The sequence below is a fragment of the Phallusia mammillata genome, chromosome 4 (assembly GCF_965637545.1).
Source record: "Phallusia mammillata chromosome 4, kaPhaMamm4.hap1.1, whole genome shotgun sequence".
Classification (NCBI taxonomy): Eukaryota; Metazoa; Chordata; class Ascidiacea; order Phlebobranchia; family Ascidiidae; genus Phallusia; species Phallusia mammillata.
Genome location: NC_137255.1, coordinates 5,396,577 through 5,419,440, shown reverse-complemented (window position 1 = coordinate 5,419,440; position 22,864 = coordinate 5,396,577). Strand labels below are relative to the sequence as shown.

General features: G+C 36.6%; 3 protein-coding genes across 3 annotated transcripts; 2 read left to right on the top strand and 1 right to left on the bottom strand.

Annotated features, from left to right (window-relative positions):
* Window positions 1-3,424: 3,424 nt before the first annotated feature.
* On the top strand, window positions 3,425-6,074 carry LOC145223370 (U11/U12 small nuclear ribonucleoprotein 48 kDa protein-like). Its single transcript, XM_080089786.1, has 6 exons — window positions 3,425-3,722; window positions 3,922-4,037; window positions 4,341-4,541; window positions 4,819-4,931; window positions 5,299-5,360; window positions 5,537-6,074. The coding sequence occupies exons 1-6, from the start codon at window positions 3,571-3,573 to the stop codon at window positions 5,964-5,966; spliced, it is 1,074 nt and encodes a 357-aa protein (XP_079945912.1). The 5' UTR covers window positions 3,425-3,570; the 3' UTR covers window positions 5,967-6,074.
* Window positions 6,075-8,738: 2,664 nt separating this feature from the next.
* Window positions 8,739-14,915, top strand: LOC145223371 (transmembrane ascorbate-dependent reductase CYB561-like). The gene is made up of 6 exons (XM_080089787.1): window positions 8,739-8,889; window positions 9,415-9,556; window positions 9,823-9,921; window positions 10,394-10,497; window positions 10,633-10,787; window positions 12,486-14,915. Exons 1-6 carry the CDS (start codon window positions 8,821-8,823, stop codon window positions 12,676-12,678), a joined length of 762 nt encoding a protein of 253 aa, XP_079945913.1. The 5' UTR covers window positions 8,739-8,820; the 3' UTR covers window positions 12,679-14,915.
* Window positions 14,916-16,832: 1,917 nt separating this feature from the next.
* On the bottom strand, window positions 16,833-20,823 carry LOC145224827 (ferric reductase SjCytb561-like). Its single transcript, XM_080091414.1, has 6 exons — window positions 20,746-20,823; window positions 20,276-20,417; window positions 19,241-19,339; window positions 18,683-18,786; window positions 18,001-18,149; window positions 16,833-17,276 (listed from the first exon to the last, which is right to left on the bottom strand). The coding sequence occupies exons 1-6, from the start codon at window positions 20,782-20,784 to the stop codon at window positions 17,117-17,119; spliced, it is 693 nt and encodes a 230-aa protein (XP_079947540.1). The 5' UTR covers window positions 20,785-20,823; the 3' UTR covers window positions 16,833-17,116.
* Between the last annotated feature and the right edge of the window lie 2,041 nt (window positions 20,824-22,864).

Genomic DNA, 22,864 nt, shown 5'->3' with positions numbered 1-22,864 from the left:
AAAAAAAAAGCTCCATTTCGTTCTCAAAGTAAATGTCAGCTTCCGCCAAAGCTTCATCTGTTCCGATGGCACGAAGACATTTCGCTTGGAAGTGATAGTTCGGGCCCAAATGCTCTTTGCCAGTTTTCGTCGGTAATTTACTAAGCCTGTGGTCGAGCTCTTTACGAAACCATGTCAGTGCTTCAGTGAATTTTTTACAGGAGCAAAGGCTTTTACCGATGTTGTGCATATTTGCCGCCACTTTCAATTCAAACCAAACTTTCTCGCGGGGGTTTTCAGTTAAAATCCGATGAGAGGTGCACAAATCCTCCGTGGCAAGTGCATAATCGCCGTTTCGGGAAAGCAGCTCACCACGCGTGGATTTCACTTCGGCGATGAGGATTTTTAAATCTCTTCTGACAACTTTGCTGTAGGCAGGCATAACAAACGACCAATTATTGATGTTGAAAAAGAACTTCATCACCCCGTTGATCTTTTCATGAAAGATGGGGATTTGTTCAGCAATTAAAATCATAGCCTTTATGTCTTTGATTTGTTCCAGCCATCTGTTTATCCCGATTGCCAAACCTTCGTTGCTAAACAACCCATCATCGAAATCAAGAACTACTCGGCGAACCAATTCTTGACTTTCGAGATATATTTTTAAATCTACTTCTTTTTCCGGTAATGCCATGACAAAACCATCAATCGCCGTTGAAATGTAGTCAAGTTCATTCAACAACTGCTCCGTGTTGTAAGTAGCCGGATTTTCTAAACACGAAGTCATTTTTCGGTTAAAGGACGACACTAAATCTGCCACGCAATGAAGAGTGTAGACAACAGACGGTAACAGGTGAATCAACCGGACATCTTTTAACGATGCTTTTAGAAATGTTTGCAGGTTTTCCATAGCTCTCTTGTAGTCCTTATAAGCATATTTTTGCTCCGCGAAAAGCGTTGTGTCAAGGCCTAATTGCGGGGCGTTTGTTGAAGTGTAAGTATCAGCAAACAGCGCGGTGCAGGTAGCAAACATCTTTTTCAAGTGTTCGATTTTCCAAATGAGGTCTTCTTTAGTGTGGAAAACTTTGGAAGATTGTTTATGCTTTAACACTGCATCGAAAGATTCAAATATTGTCAACAGAAGCTTGGTGAGTGTTCTGGCAATTTGAAGAAAAGATATCTTGTCAAAGTGGTCATGTTCTTCGCTGTGTTTAAGTAGTCGAAAGTTTTCTTTTTCTTCAGGTTTACCGAGCAAAATGGTTTGAATTGCAAAGCGCATAGCAGGGTCGACGTATGGTTCCGATGAGAATGATATACTTGTAGATTCTTGCATTACGAATGGATGTAAATCACGCCACAGCGTCTGTGCAATGTAAAAATAATCACAAATGCTTACGTTCCCAACAGCGTTGATAATATCTGACATTGCTTTTCCGTCTTCCTTCGTAACCAAGTCTGTCTCTGGGACTTGCTCACCGGCTGCCATGTAAATCTTTAGTCGGATTTCTCCAGCTAAAGCCACTGCGTATTTGAGATTGTGACCGGCCTCTTCTGGCAACCGACCACTTTCAACCAGCTCGTCCACAATATCAAAACAAGACGAGCTACGAACACCGAACAAGTTGCCCAAGTGGCTGATGGTAACCGATATGCCCCTGTAAACAAGGAGCTTTATGTTCTGCTTACTGAAAGGCTTACACAGCTCATCGGAGCCATCAAGCGTTTCCATGCAGTTCTTTATCCGCTCCCGAATCCAGTCTTGGCTCATGCGAAGTTTCTCATCCACCTGCGTTCTGTATTTTTCATGCAGTTTGAAATTTCCTGCCACCAAACGCGATCGGCTCAGCACATCGGCCAAGTGATATCCATTGCGCAGAGCTTGGTCGTGTTCTAAGAAACGCGCGATTTCGTTCACGGTGCCGATCAGCTCAACTTTGAAAGGTTTGTCGGCGGTCGGGTCTCGAGAGAGGGGATGCACCGAAGCTGCGGGCATGTTGCTGTCAAACCGGATACCGAGACAAGTAAATTTGTCATAGAACCAATCCTTGGATTTGCGATCACTGTAGAAATCATTGAGTAAGGGAATTCCCAACAAACGTAAGGGTGTTTCCCCCAGATTGATAATCACGAACTGAAACAAAACGATGTAGAATTGAAATTTTTCTAAGATCTCGTCAGTACGTTCTGAGATAATAATAGCGTTTTCGAAATCAGAAAACGGACTGCCTTCCATACGAGCCACTGACCCGAAAACCAAGTGAGCAAACTCACAAGGCAACTGAGAGTCGAACAAAATTTGACTGATTTCATCAGATATGTACCGCATAATATCTATGTAGTTTTCATTACAGTATATAAATACTTTTTTTGTAGCATCAATCTTTTTTTGTTCCTGCAAGAACTTAGTTCCGTTCTCTGTAACATAGGGAATATTTGCAATTTGTTTTTCAACAAGATTACGCATTTTTGAAACCTTTTCCTTTAAATCAGCTATAATTGAGAACAAATCTATGTCAGTATTTTTAGCACCGCTGTCTGCCAGAAGTTCTTTCCACAATTTCAACATAAAACCGTCTGTAACGTTATCGTTGGAAAGGCGTACTTTGGCTGCAGCAAGAAGGCCAGCGGCATAAAGGTAGTTCCGCTTTTCCTCACTGAGTATTGCATAGTAATAATGGGATAACTCAATCATAGCGGCAGCAGACTCCTCTGTGTTATCTTCGATGTAAAACCCATTTTCCAAGCTACAACAACCTCTCAACTGGTCAGTCAATTCTTGTTCGTTCTTTTTCAGTTCCATAATTTTAACATTCGATTAGCATATACCTCTGTACACAAATATTCCGCCTATAAGCTATCGGTGAATGTCATGCAAGGGTAAATTATTGTTTTGTGTACTGCTGAAAAAGAAAAAAACGTATTTAATTTCAATGTTAAATCTCAGTGTATATTCCCTCAATTCTACATTTCATCTCCTGCCTGACTGCAAATTATTGCAACGTTAAAGGTTTTTTTTAAGAAGACACTGTATCGTATCTGCCAATTTCGCAAAAGAAATCTACCAAACAAGTATTTTCAACCGAAACTGTGCTTTTTAGTTTTTCTCTACCTTTGTAGCGCTTCATTGAGTAACGTCTGGCAGTGATGAAATCGTGACGCATGTGCCATGCGAAATGTTCAGTCGCAAGTTTCTTGTTTTCGTGCTGTAACGAAAATGTCTTTAGATTACATGTGATGCGTTGACGCGAATTTTCAGTTCCCATTTGTTTGAAGAAAACAACTAATTCTGGAACCCAAAATCAGAAAAACAACAACAAATGAACCACAGTCGGGAAAATTTGTTGATTTAGCACGAACATTACAAGACGTTGTAGTTTTGAAAACAATAAATGACAATCAAAACGCCACATTTGTTGATTTGTTGAAAAATTTGATTGTTGATTTTTGTAGATACGATTGAGATATCTGTAGATGGGAAATTACCTAAACGCGTAGCAGTGCAATTGTGACGTAACTGCAAAAACGAAGACAAATGTTTCGGTAACTTTCGGTTCACTTTGGGGAAAAAGTAAATCAGCCAAAGTGGATTGTATGGCAGATAATGAATTATCAGACTTTATCAAGGAAGCCAAACAAATTGTTCAGAAATTTCAAGATACTTTGCAATGGCACCCGACAATCAAACAACATGATAAGTTTGTACTGTGCCCGTATAACAAACACCATACAATACCACCCCAGAGGTAAGGTAAATGACAAGCAAAGTACGAAACGTACATGATATTGCTTATTTGAGTTATTGAACCAATCTGAATCTAACTGCATTTATTGTGCCCTAAACTTAGAATAATTACCCTGCAAAACATGTTTAGTAATATTCAGTGTATTGAAATCATTTTTTTGATAAAATGATTTATAAATGTTTCTGTATTTTGTAAAAAGATTTGACAAACACTGTCAAACATGCAAGTGGAGAACCCATGGATATTCTGTCCAAGAAAGCAGAGACATTATTGAGGAAGAAAATGCTGAATTTCCATATCCTTGTGTTGAAATAGGTGTTGAAAAATTCTTTCTGATTTGTTATTAAAAGTGTATAGGTTGTACTTTAAATGCCATTTTCAAAATAAACATGCACTTAGTTTGCTTTTACTTAAGCCAAAAAAAAACAAAACGGGTGTAGCGGAAGAGGCAAGCATGATGTTAGTAGTATTTTTACAATGAGCATTTCATTACCTTGGTAGTTAAAAAGAATTTGATATTTAACTAGATTGACTGACTTGGGTATTATATTCATTGAATAAAATAGATTATTGAAGCTACCTTTTTGCTCTTTACAACATCTTTTATATTGATTACAGATGACATTGTGTCAAAGGTTGCTCCTGGTTTACCACCATTAAGAACCTATGAAGCTTATGTCAGCACTTTGTCAAGAGAAGAGCGATTAGAAGTATATGATCAGATATTGGAGAGACTCAAACTGAAGAAATCTACCACTGATTTGTCATTACTAACAGATCTTCAGACTGAGGGATTTGAAATTTCCAAGTCATCAACAGGTACTGTTGCATTTTGATCCTGTGTTTTATCTTGTTAATGTACTTAGCCTAAAAATACATTTTTAAATAAATGTGAACAAAATGATTATTGTAATTTATTAGCATTTTTGTTCCTTTTTTATGAAGCGAACACATTCAAAACTTTGATAGATTTTTGCTTGGTAGTGATTTGGCTTATCACCTGTTTCAATTGACTCCACAGACCCAGTAGTTTCCCAGTTGTCCAAAAAGTCCACAGGAGTAACAGTGATAGTTTTGTATGTGTGTTTATTTGTAGATGTGCTCCCAGCTTCAGAACTAGCAAGATTAAAAGAGCAGCGAGACCACAAACGCCGGCGACAAACTTACAGAGCGAAGAATGTTCACATCACAAAGCGAACACAAACTGAGGTAATAAACTGTTTTTTTTATAGAGTTGTATGTTGTTGATTGTTTTATTTATAATTGTAAACAGAATACAAAATATTTGTGAAGTAAACTAGTTGGCTAATTTATGTTTAGCAGTTGAATATTACAGAGCTTTATTTTTTGGTAAGAATTAAGACAATTACATGGAAATAAGTCATGTTAAACCCTTTATGCACAAACATTAAAACTCAAACCAAGCCTGTCTTTTACTGACAGTACTTATGCCAAGTCACACTATTTGCTCAGGTTAGATTAAGCACTTTAAAAACTGTGGCCCAAATCACTGATTTAAAAAAAAATAACATTGGTTTAGGCTAGGGGGTTTGATTTAAAAACATTTTTACTGTAGATATTCCGAGATGTGCTTCAGGTTCATATGGAGGAGTTACGACAATTGTGGAACAATGAAAGGTATGTTGTGACTGTTTAATGGGTATTGATTGCTTAACGGGTAACTATGATTTTCGATCTGGCATTGAACTTTTTTAAGTCATTTGTAAGGCTTGTTTTGATCTATGGTTTGTTGCAACTGACTGAGTAACTTTTTTGTGAAAGTTAAAAAAGTTTTACCCATGTTGTATTTCTAGTCAAGAAGAAAGCGCATCAAATCAAACTTCTGATGTATGGGGCAAACATAATAGTTCACAATCACGTGATAGTTCATCTGTAAAAGAACAAGGTTCTTCTTTGTTACTTGAACAAAGGCGTCATGATCTCGGTCATAAACAGTCTAAGTCACGAAAATCGGCGGACCGAGAGGTGTCATTAAACAGTAGATCTCGTCGAGATCATGAAACTTCGAGGCGTGAGTTCCATCACAAACGTGAAAAGAGTGATTTTCGTCGGTCTCGTGATTATTCAGATGATCGCAAAAGGTCTCGTGAATCAAAAAACGAAAACGAAAACAAAGACAAACATGACGAGGAAAGAAAGTCGAAAAAATCAAAACGATCTGAACGCGATGGTTCTAAAAAACATTCAAAGAAGCACAAACGAAAGAAAGAAAGTTCGCCGTAAAAGAGTTTTTGTTGCACTGTTTTCTGTTGCTCGCCAATGTCAATTGACCCTATGCTTATTGTTTACAGGAGTGGAAAAATAAATTCTTCTCTGTTGTCCTTGTTTTTACTCGATTTTAATTTTGTTTTGGAACGTCTCTTTAGTTGTTTTTTTTGTACAGTTAGCATCACATACTATCAGTTTCAAAGATAGAGACTGACAAATATAATTGAGGAAATTGGATAAGATCCATCACAAAACTGACAAGCAAATAAATTATTGATGAATAAAACGTCAGAGCTAATCCTGGTTGCCAGAGTACTGCGACAGACTGTCGGTAGGCACCAAGAGAGGAGCTGATTAAAGGTTATGTGAAACAGGTAACTGTTGTTGTAAAACTTGAATTTATTCCGTACAGTCACCGCCAGATTTCTCTTAAGGTGGCTGTACACAGGATCCGTTTCGGTCCGTTTTCGTCCGTCATGCGTATACGCGCGTAAATTTCGGTCCGTCGCCTTCCGTCGACGTGTATACACAGAATGCGAACCATGCGTTTTGTCCGAAAACGGACGAAACGGACGTCAACGCAAGGCCATCCGAACAAATAGAACATGTTCTATTTTTTCGGACGTACGCATGCGATTTTCGGTGTAGTGATAGTGCAAAACTGAGAGATATTTCTAGATTGGTTGATTAATATTAATTATTTTGATCAAATCACAAGACTTGAAGCCCTCTTGTTTCTAATAATAAATAGAAGTGAAGTAATATGCAAGGTTTTATTTTTAAATCGGCAAAAAGACAGACTTCAGACTCGAATGGAATGCAGAACAACAGCGGGATACAAAAAGCTAATAATGTAAGTAACAAAAGCTTTCCGCGAAACAAAGGGGTCAGGAAATAGTCAGTTCATAACTTAGTTCTGGCAGTTAATGTCATTGATTGCAAAATTTCAGAAAAAGAAAACTGCAAATATGCCATCAGGGTTTAGAAATTCGGAACTATGTTGTATTAATATTTAGGATGTTGCTTATGAAATCTAAGTCCATAGGCTAGTTGTTTACATACACTTAAGTACTGGTTGATGTTTCTGCAACAATCTGTGAATTATGCACTTTAAGTTATCATGATAAGTTCTTTTGTAGAATCCTTGGATTAATAAATATCAACTAAAGAAATCAAGTTTAACAAGAAAAACTAGTAACCAGCTTTGGAGAGAAATCTACCTTATAAATGCCTGTAATTCAACTTCAGCAGAGTTTGGTTTAACAGGTAATTTAACTAACTTGTGTTACAATGTGGATACATTTTTAATGGTGATAGAAATGTTGTGGTTTTTACCAAAAAATGTTTTGACAACATTTTATTGTACATTGGGAAGGGCTTATTCTGCTTATCAAATTTACATTTTGTGAAGTATATGTGACACCTGCCTGTTACGTTTTTTTACAGAAAAAATGTGAAAGAAAGGTGACATATGCGACACCTATATAAAAAGAAGACAGAAAATCCAATGGTTTAAGATTTAAACACAGCACCACAGGTATGTAAATTAAATGATTTATGCTCCATATTTGTAATAAACCTACTATATGTGTTGTGTTTGTAAGGCATGGACCCCAACAATGTGCTATTTGAGTACTGCAGGGAAAGAATTGTGATCAAAAATAGTATTATTTTTCACATCTTCATTGTAGTTTGTAACCAAGGATTGTGTTTAATATGAGAGATGGAAACAAACCAGAAAAGTCAAGTTAAATGAAAGATTGCACTTAATTGTGGATTAAACAAATATACTTCTAAACTAATTTGTACATACTGTTGCATTTATGTTTTTGTTATTTGTAGGAGACCTACAGGCAACAACCAGCACATTGCCAAATTATAAGAATACAGCTACTGATGCTAGGATTGCTTTTCACTTTTCAAAAATAAGAAAATGCTTGAGGCAATCGAAAGAGGGTACAGGAGGGTTTTTAAAAGCAAATGAAATTCTTTAGAAATACGAAGCATTCTGTAAAAACACAAAAAAGTCCTTTCAGTGTTTGTTCATCCCCAATTTTACCATTTAAACATTTCGCTCATATGCACTGTGTGTTTGTACTTTTTTATTTTGTCTGCTTTGAAAGTGTCTTTTAGAAAAAAAAAATACAAATATTTTGTGACATTTGTTTTCCATTAGCGATGTTATTGTACTGCTATCTTATTTGAGCATGTTTTGACACCAGCGAATGCCAAGGGTAGGTTGGGTAATGTCGATTGTAAACTATTTAAATTACTTTTTTTGGTCGGTGTGTTCGAGTTTAGCAATATTAAAATCCCACCACCACCACCGTGATAACCCAAATGCAAGAAATTAGCGGTGTTCCTTCTTTGAACAGCCAAACAACTGATTTGGAGTAGGACGCATTCAAGCAAAACGTCGCATCGTTCGGATCCTGTGTATACCACCAAACGCAGCCACTTTCGGAACGTAAATTCGGTCCGTTTACGCACGTCAGAATACGGACCGTTTTTCGCATGCGTTTACGCACGTTGACGGAATACGCAGTCTGTGTACAGCCACCTTTAAATTGCAATATCTGCTGGATTTAAATAGTCTGTAGTAAGGAAGGGACACTAAAACTTTCTACGATACTTTTTAAAACAAGTGCAAAACCGAAGAAAGTGCCAGACACACATTAAAATTTAGTGTTTAGCAGATATGAAACAGGTTTCAAATAATTTTCTAAATATTTGAACAATTTATTTAAAATGTATTGTACCTTAAATTATTTTGTTGTTGTACTTTAGAGAATATAATCAGGGCTTTGTTTTGGTTTTGTGACCATTTCATTATTAAGTTTTGTCAGTGGGTAGTAGCTTTGAAACAGAAATGCCGGTTGACCAGTTGGACGAGGGCAACCAGTTGCGAGGATTACCATGGATGGTGGCTTTGTCACAAGTAAGTAATACGTCAAGAATACAGCTTTAGACTATCACATAAAAGCAAAACTTTAATAATTCCTGATGGGTGACTGATTCCTGAGCCAAAATATATTTGTAAAAGGCTTTTTAGTGTCAATTACAATAGCAACACTGACAAGTTTGTTGTTCAAAATGCATTCCTGTAGTTTGCACATAAAAAATGTATAGATCTTGCAGTATAATTTGACCAGTGATGGGATTCAGCCAGTTCTATAGAACTGCCACGCCATGGAAATGTATGAGATCAACAGTTTGCATTACTGGTTACTGTCAATCTTTTTGTAAAGGACCGGCTGAAAATACAACTTTTGTGAAAGAACCGGCAGACAAAAAATCCCACCACTGAATTTAACCTCTAAAAATGCGCTATTGGCATTGTTTAGAATATAGATACATCAATCCTTTCAATAATTTTTCAAATATTTTCTTGTTACACTTAATACACTAAATATAGACAGCATTTCACAAAATCACATAGTAATCTTTCTACTCTGCTTTTTAGGGCCTTGGTGTTGCTATGATTGTGTTGATTGGCATTTGGCTCAATTCGTACATGGGAGGTTTTGCCTGGGATGGAACCAGCAAAGAATTTAACCTGCATCCATTATGTATGATCTGTGGCTTAGTATTTCTCTATGGAGAAGGTAATGGTTGTTTTAACAGTTAATTCAGTTTTGATTGTTTGTTCAGGGCTAAATATAGTATGTAAGCATATATCCTCATAAATTATTAGTTACTTTAAATTACATTTCTAAATTTCAGTACACAATTCACATTTTTAAAGATCCTAACAAGAAGCGAACAAGTCAATAAATTTGTACAGAGCATGGCGCTTTAACAGCAACTTATGTTATTTTTTCACTTTTGTAATCATTTTTAACAATTATTAACAATTTGTATATTTTTACAGCAATTATGACATACCGGATATTCAGACAAAGTAAAAAGCTAAAAGTAAAAATCATCCATGCCGGTCTTCTGTTTCTTGCACTCTTTGCTGCTATTGTAGGTATGTATATGTTTTAAAAGTATTTTAAGCCATCAATGTATTAAGATAAAGCCTAAAGAGAACCCAATGCTTTCATGGTTTAGAATCCCACAGCATTTAAAGAGCAAACAAACAAACAGCGCTCAATGTCATTTGTCTCATTTAAAACAGGATGGCATTCCCACCAAACTTTACTCTGCACTATAAGCAAAATGTTGCAAGGAAATTAGCTCAGCTTCCCATTCTGTAGCATATGCTTGTCAGTTGTAACTTCCTTTACAGTAGAATTTAATAGCACTTTAGCTGGGAAAATCTTGTGTAGTGTGAGAACACAATATAGTTTTACATATATGTACATACATTTCACTGGGGTTATTAGAATAACTTTTTTAGTTGTCTTTTTGAACACTTTTTTCAAACTGCTGATATTTGTAAATATATATTTGTTTTCAATATTTCGCACTTCAAATATTTTTGTTGGTTTTTATTTTAGGACTGGTGGCTGTTTTCCAATTCCACAACAAGTACAGCATAAAAAACATGTACAGCCTACATAGCTGGTGTGGAATGATAACAGTTGTTCTGTTTTGTCTCCAGGTAAAACAGTGCATCTTATAATTTAGGCCCCACAAAACCCCACAAAAATACTTTGACTGTACGCAAACTTGTTTCGAATAATGCAATACATCATAAACCCAGACCCAGTATTGTAATACTTAACATGCATTACAGCTTGCAATTGGGTTTCTCTGTTTTCTGCTTCCTGGTGCACGTGCCAACTTAAGATCTTTCTATCTGCCTCTCCACCAATTTTGGGGTTCTGCTATATTGATTCTTTCAGCTGTTACCTGTATTTCAGGCATCAATGAAAAACTCTTCTTTGTTTAGTAAGTTGCTTCAATTTATTTTCCCATAAACATTAAGTACTGATTTGTTTGTTTAAGAAATATTCAAGAAACACTATTATTGATGCAGTTCAGTGTAGTGCAAAACTGTTGCCAATTAAAATGACTTATTGCAGTGAGAGGAATACAGTCAGATTTGTATACATATTCAGAGCAATTAGGTAAAGTATTCAATCACCATTTTTAATGATAATGTGTAACATTTTAGGAGTTGCAAATGTCGGTTATTCACAGTATGGGCAAATAAGGCATATTGTTTGAGCTGATAGAAAAAAGGAAATTTAACAGAAATTCTACTCTTGTTGGGGTGTACTCTCTGCCGAAAATGGTAAACACAAAAGATTTCGAAAATTGTGACTTCTGCTTTTTATAAAACAAGTAAAATTGGCTGTCACAAAAAAGCATTTCATAATTCATCACATCGACTCCATAACGGAAAGCCGGCATATTGTTCCTGGCTGTGTTGGACTTCAAGCAAAAAAACAAAAAAATCTTGGGACGTCCTGTTATGTGGAAGGCAGTAAAGCTTCACCACTCACTATTATGGCAACATTTTCATCTCCCTGGCGTATTTCACGCTTGCCATTACGCAGGCGGCAATAATTTACTTATAAGCGATTGACCATAAGGGCAGCGTCGTTCACCTTTTCGCGTCCAACTAGATTGGTATCGATCACAGGATTGGGTTTAGAGGTATTTCCTGTTTTTAGGACGTCATAAATGAATCGACCTGCTTTAGACAAAGTCCGAAAAAGCCTAACGCGTATTTGCGAAACTCATTCACACAATATTCATGCTATTTTATCAAGAATCGATTGTCCCTCATACTCGAATAAAATCCCTTCTAAGGCCCATGTACAACGCATAAATGTTAAGGTTTATGGAAGCTATGGTGATTGTGGTATAAAACGAGTTGTTAAGTTGTAATAGCCTCACTTTGCTATACCAAGATCAAAAAACTCCGACACTACAAAGTAGAATTATTCAAGGTTTTAAAAGGCGGAGGTATTAGTTGGGACGAAATGTACTGAAACCAATATGAATGTATGGCAAAAAGTTTTTTAGATTTTAACATATTTAAGAATTTTGCATTTCATAACGTTACACGATACACCAGCGTAACTCCTGGCCATATCACGTTATGCGTCCTGACGTGACTGTTTTTTGAAAGATTGAAAGTATTCAGTATGTATTTGTTGAATTCATTGCAAGAAGCAATACAGATTAGAAAAAAAAACTGGCCACAGACTTGAAGAATTTATGTTCCAAGAGTAAGTCTTTCTGAAAGGTAGATTTAGAAGACAAAAGGATGAGAATTACCTAAACAAGCGATTTTTGAATTTAGTAAAAGTAAAAGACCTGAAAACATCGATCCGAAAAGATCCGAAATTTCTAAGTGAAAAGTTGCAGGCCAATATAATAGTTCTAGTAACCCCAATGCCTGAGAAACTGTGGTAAAAACGGATCCATCTCTGGATTTAATTTGAAGTAACACTGTGCAGCAAGCGTTTGTAATACAAGCCCAAGAAACAAAGACAGAAACAGAGAAAGAAAAGATTTGCCAAAGATCAGAAAGGGACACATGTACAAAAAACAGAATCAAGAGACCACAATGTATTTGAGGTTGACCAAAAAAAAAAGAGACTGCAACATTTGTTACTAAATCTTACCCTTCTTTAGCAAAACCACTTACCAGAAGCTGGCGGGCGGTGCAGTGATGGGTAATATGTGTGGAGTGGTCATTGTCATGTTTGTAATGTCGGTGCTTTTCGTCGTCCAACGACAAGAATGGAAACGACCACCTGATGAAGACGAGGACGCAGTGTCTATCCATTTTCGCACCCTCACCAACCAAGATTCAGACTCTGAATAATTATCCGTACTTTTTTCCAGTTTGTATGTTTATATTGTTCGTTCCCTTCATCTACGCTGCTAAACATACTATATTTACTCGATTACAAGTCGCACTCGACTGTAAGCCACAGAAAATGTCCCGTTTTAGAGCCCATTGCATTAATACGGTACCCTTTTTGGAGCCCAAAGATGTGCAATATTGAATTTTGTACTTAATACGTTTTAAAAATTACTTGTGTATTTTATCGAGAGGGCCTAATGGGATAAAAAAGCGGTTAAAGAAGGTAACTGTAATAAGCAACAGAATACTTCTGTTTTCAACGTTCTACGTTATCTTAAAAATGGAACTCAACAATACAAGATTTGAAGTTCTGCCTCTTAAAAGGTATTCTCAATTTAATATGGAAAATCTCAACTTTCACGTTTATGATAACAAGGTGAGGTACTAAACCGGCCACGTGTATTTTTTAAGTCAATCAACCTTTGTCACGTCTTCTGCCCTTACCAAAATGGCCACGCTTTTGTAGGTGGACTTTGATTGCCTCGTGATTGGCTATATATTGTATGCTCTATGCGTGGCATCATGCAAGGTTAAAAAAGATTTTGACTTGATGTGTGTATAATTAATTTAAACCCTTAAAACGGTAACCCGCGAAGTCAATTATTCAAATTATAGTTGTAAGTCGGACTGAGGTTTTCCAAACAGATTCTGTTCAAATAAACGTGCTTGGTTTAAACTTTTACGTTAGGCCACATTTATGTTATAGTTTCACCTTTATAAATCTAACTTACTTGGAGAAAATTTTGGGTGCTGTTTTTTGGCTTGTACTTACTTGTCCGAGCCCCAATTTTAGAAACTCTGGTTTAAATACATACACCTGGTGCGGCTGTACGATTCTAAGCTGTCGTAAACTCAAAGCACGTCATTTCAATTAAGGTCAAATCACTTTCCATGGTTGTCTTTATAGGTCGGTTTGAACAATGCGTTATTTTTGGCTTTTCCACCACATGAAGGATGCTATTATGTATCATTGTACTACCTGCAGTTGAAAACCAGTCGCTATTCTATGCTGCCATTTGTACATACTGTATTTCCTGTGGTGTCCAACCTTAACACCAGTGATTTTGAAAGGAGACTAAACTGACTAGATGTACTACTTAACACACGTTCTCGTACTCCAATCAGAAATTGCGGCTGTTTTATTTTTAGCTTACACAAATAACGTTATAATGTTTGTTTCGACTTTTTTCTTGTATAATATGTTGTAAAGTGCAATTGCTTTCAGTTTATTCCCCGCCAAACGATTTGCTAAAGCTCAAGTCTTACTTATACAAATCACTGACCATAGGTGCATTTGTCTGTACGTTAAGTCGTAGTGCTATGACACTTAGCCCTGTAAATACCATACAGAGGTATAGCTAAAGCACCAACTATTTTAAGTATTTGTACTCTAGTGCTTGGACCTTTGCTGTGAGATAATTATGCTCTTTGTATTGTTAACTTGTGATACGTGAAAATGCTATACAGGCTTGTTTAAAACCGGAGTATCAATTTTCAGTCGTGTTCGGAAACTAAGAGCAAAGCGTTTTTCAGGAAAATTAAAAACCTTTATTGTTTGAGAATCACAATGTTCCGACAGTTTTTTGTCATCATTAGGTGAATTAAAAAAAACAACAGAAGGGATGCAACTTGGTGCAGCACAACTGTAAAGAAACGGGCTACGCGAAGTTAATAACAAAAGCAATTAAGCAGTAATAAAACACACAAGTGAATTGTTACAATCGAAACGTGAGATGTTTTACACACAAATACTGGTTCTGATCTTTTTGCTCAGAATATTTAAAACCGTGCATTGTGGTCTTTTTTGTTTGTTTTTACTTTGGCAACAAAACTTGTTATCGCCAAAGCTTGTTGCATTTTACGTGACACAAATAACGGAAATAAATAAACACGGTTAGGTAACGCACAAAGTACAAACAAATTAGAAAAAAAACTTTGCATTGGTAAAAAATTTTTTGGAAAAAAGTACTGTTGTTATACCAGAGTCGCCACTCTTTCTCCTTCTTGAAGAATTGTGTGTATTTTTATTGTTGGCCAAAGCACGTTCTATATAGATTTTGCGTCGGAGCAATTGGGTTCGCAAGTGTTTTAACAAGTGTATGCTTTACTTATCTGTAGATGTGTATTTTATGCAGTGGTTTTCAACTGCGGTTTCAGGCCATTGACCACCAATTCAATTAAAAGAATATCGTGTATCAGTCCATTGTTAAGTAAGGATAAAGAAAGCATCCACAACAAGCACTTTGGCATGAAATGTATTTTTTAATACATATTTTCGAACAGTGAATCAGTGATATTAGACAACTGACAGCTGATGACAATAAATGGCCAATAACTTGCACAAGCTTTTTTCGTACTGCATATGCACTAAGTCATACGCTACTAATTCTAGTCTATCACTAAATATAATTAAAGTCATGTGGACCACCGAAAAAGTCATCGTTGACCATCAGTTGGGAACCACCGTTATATTGGCTTTTCTTTTTGAAGACGCCGTGCCGCTCTTATGTTTTCTGTCCGCTCCCGAATATATCGATTTTGTGACAGAATAAATATTGATTGGTGGGATCCCCGTTTTCTTTGTGAACAGCTGTACATCTTTTCGAGGTATTTAAAAGCTACCAACCAATTTTGATTCATCGATCCAGCAAATTTGTACATGCGCATTGAAAATTTTAAGTGGCGACAACCATTTCAGCAGTTTTAGGTCATGGCCCTGTAGTTGGTCGCTATATCAATTCAAGTAGGTCACAAACATGTCATATTAAATATATTCACAAAAGTAAAAAGTTTTGCAGTAATAAATATTTGAGCCACGACAAAATACAAGTTTATGAACCATTAGTACCAGGATTTGTTGCTTATAGCCGCCCAGAAACAATGCATTAGGTTAGAACACTGGTGATATGCTATGTTTATTGACTACTATAATCCCTTAGTTCAGTGTTTCTTAACCTTTTTTGGGCTCGTACCCTTTGAGCTTTCATGAAATTTTCTCGTACCCCCTGTCTACAATGGCCGACGGACAAACTCAGTGTATTTATAACTTACGTGTTGAATGCATGCATTAAAATAGTCTTGTAAGTTCAACAATATTTACAGCACACCAACAATCTTTAAATTGAAATCAACTACATGTAACAAAGTAACTTGTTACGCATTCTTCACAAATATGCTTAAATAATGTATAATTTCACACTGACTGTCGTACCCCCTGCTTTGGTGCTTCGTACCCCCAAGGGGTACATGTACCCCTGGTTAAGAACCCCTGCCTTAGTTGGACCTTATTGCGACAAAATATACCAATACCTTTCAATAACGCAGTTTTTGAAGGCTAGTGACATGCACCGAACATTTGTTATGAGTTTGTCGACCACTGTTATAAAGCTTCGCGAATGCGTTAAAAAGTTATGTGAGACTTGATTGTAAATTAATCAAAATCTACAAAACTCGAACATTTGGGCATTTATTTCCTTGAATTTTGTGGTATTTTTGATGCTCGCACAAGCTCATTCGAAAACCGACTTTATTTAGGGAATTTGGTAACGCATAGAAGTAGTATTTTTTTACTAGCACGTGTTTTCTTTCTCTGGCTAGAAAGTGAGAATGCCTGTACCGTTTAACTTTAACCTTACCTTGAAATATTTTTCTGGGTAAAATCTGTTTTGGAGCTTCTCTGCTGATGGCTTAACTTACGTTGTTTCGTACTTTACTTACACTTGAAAAACTGCGCAGTTATTGTTAGGCGTAGCCTATATACCTTCCTTAAAAATGAGTACTGTGTATGGCTTGAGTCAAGATATTTTTTCTGTAATTACAAGTGTAACAAAAAATCTAAATCGTGTGTAAAGTGTTATTAACAGGTGACAATAGATAGACCACTGCGGACAAGATGCGAAGATGGCTTTAGCACAACTAGGTGGGCCTACACGGTAAAATGGTAAACTGTGCGTATGTATGGGACAACAATTTAAAAATATGAATCTAGTGGTGGTATATAAAACCTTAAAAGTCCTACCTGTCAATAGACATATGTATCCTTTTAAATGCGTTTTGTAGACGAAAGTCTAGATACAAAATAAATTCCAGAATGTATTTTACGGATTTATCTTTTAATGCACAACAAATACACAATAACACTAAGAGAGGATTATTGCACTAACAATGAACCACAAATACTACAGTAATATTGCACATTTCAGAATACCAAGGTTACCTGATGCTTATTGGCAACGAATTGTTTTGGCTATTATGCATATTTTGACTGTGGCTTAGAAGATTCTTCTCGAAAATTGAGGCAGAATGGTTTTATAGCCTAATTTCGCGAGAACTTGATGACTGGACGGGATATTACAAATTACTCAAATTTTGTATTCAAGTCAGTTTCAGATGAAACTCAATTAGCACTGACATCGTTTGACGATAAAAGGTGGCCTGTATCATCTTCGGAAGGCCGTTTCCATGGCGACCAACGGACAATGAACAGAACAGTGATTGCAAATGCCACAATCATCAGAGCTGCCGTATTTCCCAAGAAGACCTTTTTACCCCAGGTTCTAAAATATGAGCAACGACAAACATAATGTATGTGCCTTTGCAACGCTCAGGTATTTTTTAAGGAACATGGTCAACTATATTAACACATCGTATCAATACATGATAGCTGCAGACCGTGCATATTGTTTCGACCTATAAAGTCTGTGTCAAATAGTTCAACCTTGAATATAGGGAAACTGAAGCAAAATTGCTTTAAGCCCTTGTACTTGGTTTGTATTAGATTATATTGCAAACTTATCGAGACGAATAAGATCAAGCCGTGAGTTCAAAAGCTCGGGTTGCATTTTTTGTTAGCTTTCGTCTTGTCTTACGGAAAAGACTTGAAGAGATTTTTGCACATCAGGACCAATGTAAGCCAATAATAAACAACTGATAGAGTCTTAAGCTGCAAACAGCCCTATAAGGTCTCATCAGTGCAGCTGGTGACGAGAGATCAGCCGTATTGGCTAGTGCAGCCATCCAACGACACTCCAGTTTGTTGGGTGTAACAGGGTAAAAACCCAAGCCTCATCGGTCCGTGCGATGCCATAACTGGGCATACAGCACAGATGAAACTGGCTCACAATGGCCAAGCAACTGCTTGGGAACCAAAGTGAAGTCGGCCCAGTGTCACAGTATCAATGTAAAACCATAGAGCCAATAAATGACAAATTGACTCTATGCTTTTAAATGGATATGAGGCTTAACTACCAAAAAATACTTAAATGTTACTATACAACTTACTCCTCAGACAATTTTTCCATGATCCCAGATGCACAAGTTGCAGCTACTAGCAGCAAAATCGCTCCCCCGAAAAACTGATGAAATGGTAAAACGACTTTTTTGATGGATTGAGGTGTAGGAAGCAGAAAACACACAAATCCAGCAACAAACTGTGCAGAAACGAAATTGGTGAGTGTCTTAGGTGAGAATGATAAAACATTTTTTAACGCTTTTACTTTTTGTCTGTATCACAGAGTTCGGGCTTTGGTTTCTTAAAAACGAGTTTGATTCGGACCAGCCTCCACATTCTTGTTTAGGCCATTGTCTATTGCCTATTATCTTCCATTGTGTACTGTTTATTATTATATGCCTGTCAATCAAACTTTCGGGCCTAAACCGACTTCTCAAAAACGATTCGGGTTCGGGCCAGACTATGGTTTTATACTTCGGGATTCGGGCTCGAGTTTTGTGCCCGCATACAATGTGTTGTATCATATAGACTATTTTGTGTTGATTAGACAACAACAAAATTACAGCAGTTGTTGCCACTGGGAGGATTTCCCACAAAACTATTAAGTAACTCTTCTGGGTAAAACGTGAACGAAAAACATGTACATTTATACAATCCGCATTTTACACACTGTAAATCGTTTTACGGCATGTTGAACACACAATAAGCAGCCTATATGCAATGTTTGCCAACCTGCAATCCAAACAATATATAAGTTGTAAGACCGAGCCAACTGTGCACTGAATGCAAGTTTGGTTCACCAGTTTCGTTGTGTAGCTGAAAAATGGCCGTAATACCTGCAAAAAATATTAATAAGTTTTTGACAACAATTTTTTTAATTAGCATGTTTTGTTTCAGCTAATCTCTGTAACTATTTGTAAAATAGAATCATTTTTCCCACAACCAATGGTGTTAGATAAAATAATTTAGCATTGAACTAATACAGTCACAAAAGTTTCAATAAAATAACATTTATAGGATTGTGTCTGGCGTGAAACAAACAGACCAAATTGTGAATTAACAATTTGCTTAGTTCTTTCTAATGGCAAACCAAAGCGTAAAAAGATGTTGTCATCAGAGTGTTATAAATGAGTTAGTTGCATTATACACATACAATTCCTTTTTAAAACTTTTAATCTTTAAATGTGGTTTTGCCAATATACGGCCCAATTTGTCCATAAGCTATAGCTTTATACACCGCTAACCGGGTGTGAAATTAAATTTCCATTTTGCTGTTGTAACGAAACTTACCAACGGTGGCGGATAACAACGCACCGAACAGAGAAAACGCGTGCAATAACTTGATCCATTTCTTGGAGTAACCTCGGAATGTGCGATACACTAGCAAACCTGCACACAATAAACAACTTAAAGTCAAGCGCTAATTTCTTCATTAAATTTTAGAATAAGGACAACGGTACCGTATGGCCGGTGGATTAAAACTGGTTGAATATGGTAAACAGTATAACGTGAAGTATCCGTTACTTTGCGTAATTTTAGACGGGAAACTACAGTTTCATACATTCAGATTTGCGCTAGTGTTATGTGCAACTTTATCTTACAGCTTATCATTTGTATTAAAATGCTGATGCTTTTCTGTGCTATAAAAGGTAAGCTTACGGTAGTTATGGCATTAAAAAAATTTGTGGGAACGGTTTAGCCCACAGCATGGTTGCAATCCTTTACAGCATCAATGGATAATTAACCTGTTTGCGAAGTATGTTTGCATATGAATCACCACATGACCTAGTAGCAAACAGGAAACAAGGAGGCATTTTCAGCAGGACGTGAACGCAATTCACTGTGAAAAGAAATCCCTCAAAATGTCAAAGTTTACCAAAGCAAAGGTTAATATCCAAGGCTCATCACCAGTCTATGTCTGGCATAAATATACTGTTTGATTTTTAGTTGACCAACGTTTTGACCTATCAGTCTGTGTAAAGTAGGTCCGAACGTGTCGGGTAGAAATGTATTTATAGCCTATAAATGCAGACATGCCCGATTCACCTTTGACATATCACAACAAATTTTCCGAAAGGGCCAATTAGCTCTTTGATACAATATAGGCTACCTAATTTAGAGACCATACCAGTCGTTTTCAAGGGAAATTAACAACGTGCTACTGTTATTCCTTAATTTTCTGTGTGAAATGTTAAACTAATTTACGACTGATATACCCTACCGCTCCAAGTATAGCCTATAACTATGAAACAAATTTGTGTGATTTGTAACCTAATTGCTAGTTTCATTCATGAATTGTGATGTTTTTGTAAGTTATTAACTGACCTTCTCCATACAAAAAGACAAGGCCAAGCACCATTGTTACTGGATGAACGTTAAACTGTTTTTCACCCCCGTCCCACCCTATTCCACCGCTTAACTTGATGATCCATACACAGATAAGGGTAAGGGCAGTGATACCGAAACACTATAAAAATACAAAGCATCGTCAGTAAACATCGACACATATTAACCAGGACAACTGAAGTCGGGACATGTTTTCCAGGTTCAAATAGAATAGGCTAAGACACTGAACATGCTCTGTTAGCGAATATATTTGTTCTTTATACGATTGTCAACTGATTTTAACCTGGAAATAAACATTTCCCTACTTGTGATAATTTATATATAATGAAAGGTGGAATCGTTGCAACAATGGAACAGGGAATTGTTCCAAGAATCAATTTACCATAGTATACTGTAGTGATAGTAAAATAAAGCGTGCTAATAAATCTAGCTGAAAAACTTTCACTTACTTGGGCTAGAATTACAGCAGAAGTCAACCCTTTGTGCATGATTGAATTATAAACACCAAGTTTCGACCACACACTTCCTAAACCTGAAATAGCATGACAAACTTCAGCAAGCACTCTCCTTGTCGAACACCGCCGGTAACGTGACCTACTATATCCGGCAGGCGCTCTGTATTGCTTTGCGTTTAACCGCTATTATGGGGCAATCGTTCTTTTAGTTGTCACAATCATTTTCAGCCTTGTTTTTCACCGAAAACATGGCACCCTTTTTATAACTAAAGTAACCCCAACTCTGGGGGGCCTAAATCTAAGCAAAATGCTACAATTGTTGAATAGAAAAACTTTCTGTTTGTTTATATAACTGTGCTTCACATCAGAGCCTACTATTAGGTCTGCTTGCACATTATCTGAAGTCACACTAACCTATGTTAAGTAAGTATTAGTTACTGCTAGGATATTTTCTGCATGTAATTGGGTAAACAACATGAATACTTTATATCACATGAGTACTTGAAGTCATGTCAACGGAAGTGTGAAAGCGTAAGAAAAAGGCAAACGAGAGAATGTGCAAAGAAGTGTATGACGTATTATGAAGTAGTTTCTGTTCAAAAATGCTCCGGTGTTTTCCACTTCCAAACGCATTGCCATGTTTGACGCACAAAGGTCTGGTAAATTCCATTTTAATTCCAACGTTGCAAGACTGTTGTTGTATCCAACACACACAATTGCACACTAAATGAAAACAAAATCCAAAGGCAACGTAACATACAACAAATACACAAAGTAAGTGCAATACATTAATCATTGTTTACATTTCCGCCATCAACTCGGGCAGCTGTGTTGTAAAAAAGTACCAAACGGATTCATACAAAAGCCTACTCAGTTAAATGCTAAGGTGTATGTAAATATGTAAAAAACAACACCCCAACACTTTTGTCCAGGTCTACTACAAAGTAAACAACATGTTTTTGTGTGCTTTATGTCAGAACGTTCGTATACTTCTGGTAATTGTGTTGAACAATTCGCAAATACAGCAACGTCGTTTGGTTTAACCCTCAATGTTGCTTTTTAAATGTCATTCCTTCCTCGTGGTAAAAGCTAGTTCCCAAAACACGTTCCCAGCCACGTTGATCCAAGCTTTCCAAAACGTGTACGTGAAATTTCGACTTACTCTCACGATCCCATTTGAAGTTTGGATTAAAACTGATTTTCCTTTCGTTTGCTTCCTGAAATGATGCAGAGCACATGGAAGCAGCCTTTTCATCAACTGCCTGACAAGCTCCGTGGATACACTCCAGGGCTTCTATTTCGATTCCTTTTTTGGTGGTGATAGCGATAAAATTTCGCTGAGAGTGAGATGATATGGTGACTGCGTCGGCAAAGACATGCATGTAAGACATCTCTTTATTTAACCAAAAAATGGATGTGGATACTGCTAAAATGACCTAAAAAAAGCAATATTCTGCAATATAGTAGCCCTATTTTGTGGGTCTATGCAAAAATAATATTAGATACTAAGTAATAAACACGTTTTTAATCTCTCTGTAACTAAATAGTTCTCGTTATTCACATACTAGCATTAGAAACACCCCAAACTCGTTCTCAACGATAATCTTTTTAAGTTAAACTAAATGTAAACGTTTGATAAATTTGCAATTGCTATGAAGTTATAGGTTATATACCTTTGTTACATTTGTTTGTTTATATTGTGTGATCCTGTGGGCTACCTATTTTAACCGGTTTTTGGTGTAGGCTACATTTGTAACCCCCAAGAAACTTAAATCGCCTGTCTACCAATGTATCTCATTTTGTCACATGAAAGAATGCAACAGCATTGTTTGAAACGACATGCTCGACTGAGCGGCAACCTCAGTCGTTCACTAAAGCGTGCAAATTACCCCAAACACAAAATCAATTCGAAGTTCTGAAAGGGTCACAATGTCTGTTTTCATAGGATCAAGAAGTGACAACCGACAAGACAAGCTTTTTTAAGAAATGGGTTAAGCGCACATTGTCCACTATACAGCAAATCCTATTTCTGTGTAGTTTTGGCCTCTTGTCGTACAAATAATGTGACTTGTTTCCAAATTAGTGGTTTGGTTGCTTTTTTACTCCAACAATA

Bases quoted from the DNA above. Each gene is read 5' to 3' on its own strand.
- LOC145223370 (XM_080089786.1), top strand. From the start codon at position 3,571: ATGGCAGATAATGAATTATCAGACTTTATCAAGGAAGCCAAACAAATT. The intron at 4,038-4,340 runs GTGTTGAAAAAT...TATTGATTACAG, and splicing joins ATATCCTTGTGTTGAAATAG to ATGACATTGTGTCAAAGGTT. The intron at 4,542-4,818 runs GTACTGTTGCAT...GTTTATTTGTAG, and splicing joins AATTTCCAAGTCATCAACAG to ATGTGCTCCCAGCTTCAGAA.
- LOC145223371 (XM_080089787.1), top strand. From the start codon at position 8,821: ATGCCGGTTGACCAGTTGGACGAGGGCAACCAGTTGCGAGGATTACCA. The intron at 8,890-9,414 runs GTAAGTAATACG...TCTGCTTTTTAG, and splicing joins GGATGGTGGCTTTGTCACAA to GGCCTTGGTGTTGCTATGAT. The intron at 10,498-10,632 runs GTAAAACAGTGC...CATGCATTACAG, and splicing joins TTGTTCTGTTTTGTCTCCAG to CTTGCAATTGGGTTTCTCTG.
- LOC145224827 (XM_080091414.1), bottom strand. From the start codon at position 20,784: ATGCACAAAGGGTTGACTTCTGCTGTAATTCTAGCCCAA. The intron at 20,418-20,745 runs GTAAGTGAAAGT...GTATTTTTATAG, and splicing joins CTGCTGTAATTCTAGCCCAA to TGTTTCGGTATCACTGCCCT. The intron at 17,277-18,000 runs GTAAGTTGTATA...CTCATATTTTAG, and splicing joins ATGGAAAAATTGTCTGAGGA to AACCTGGGGTAAAAAGGTCT.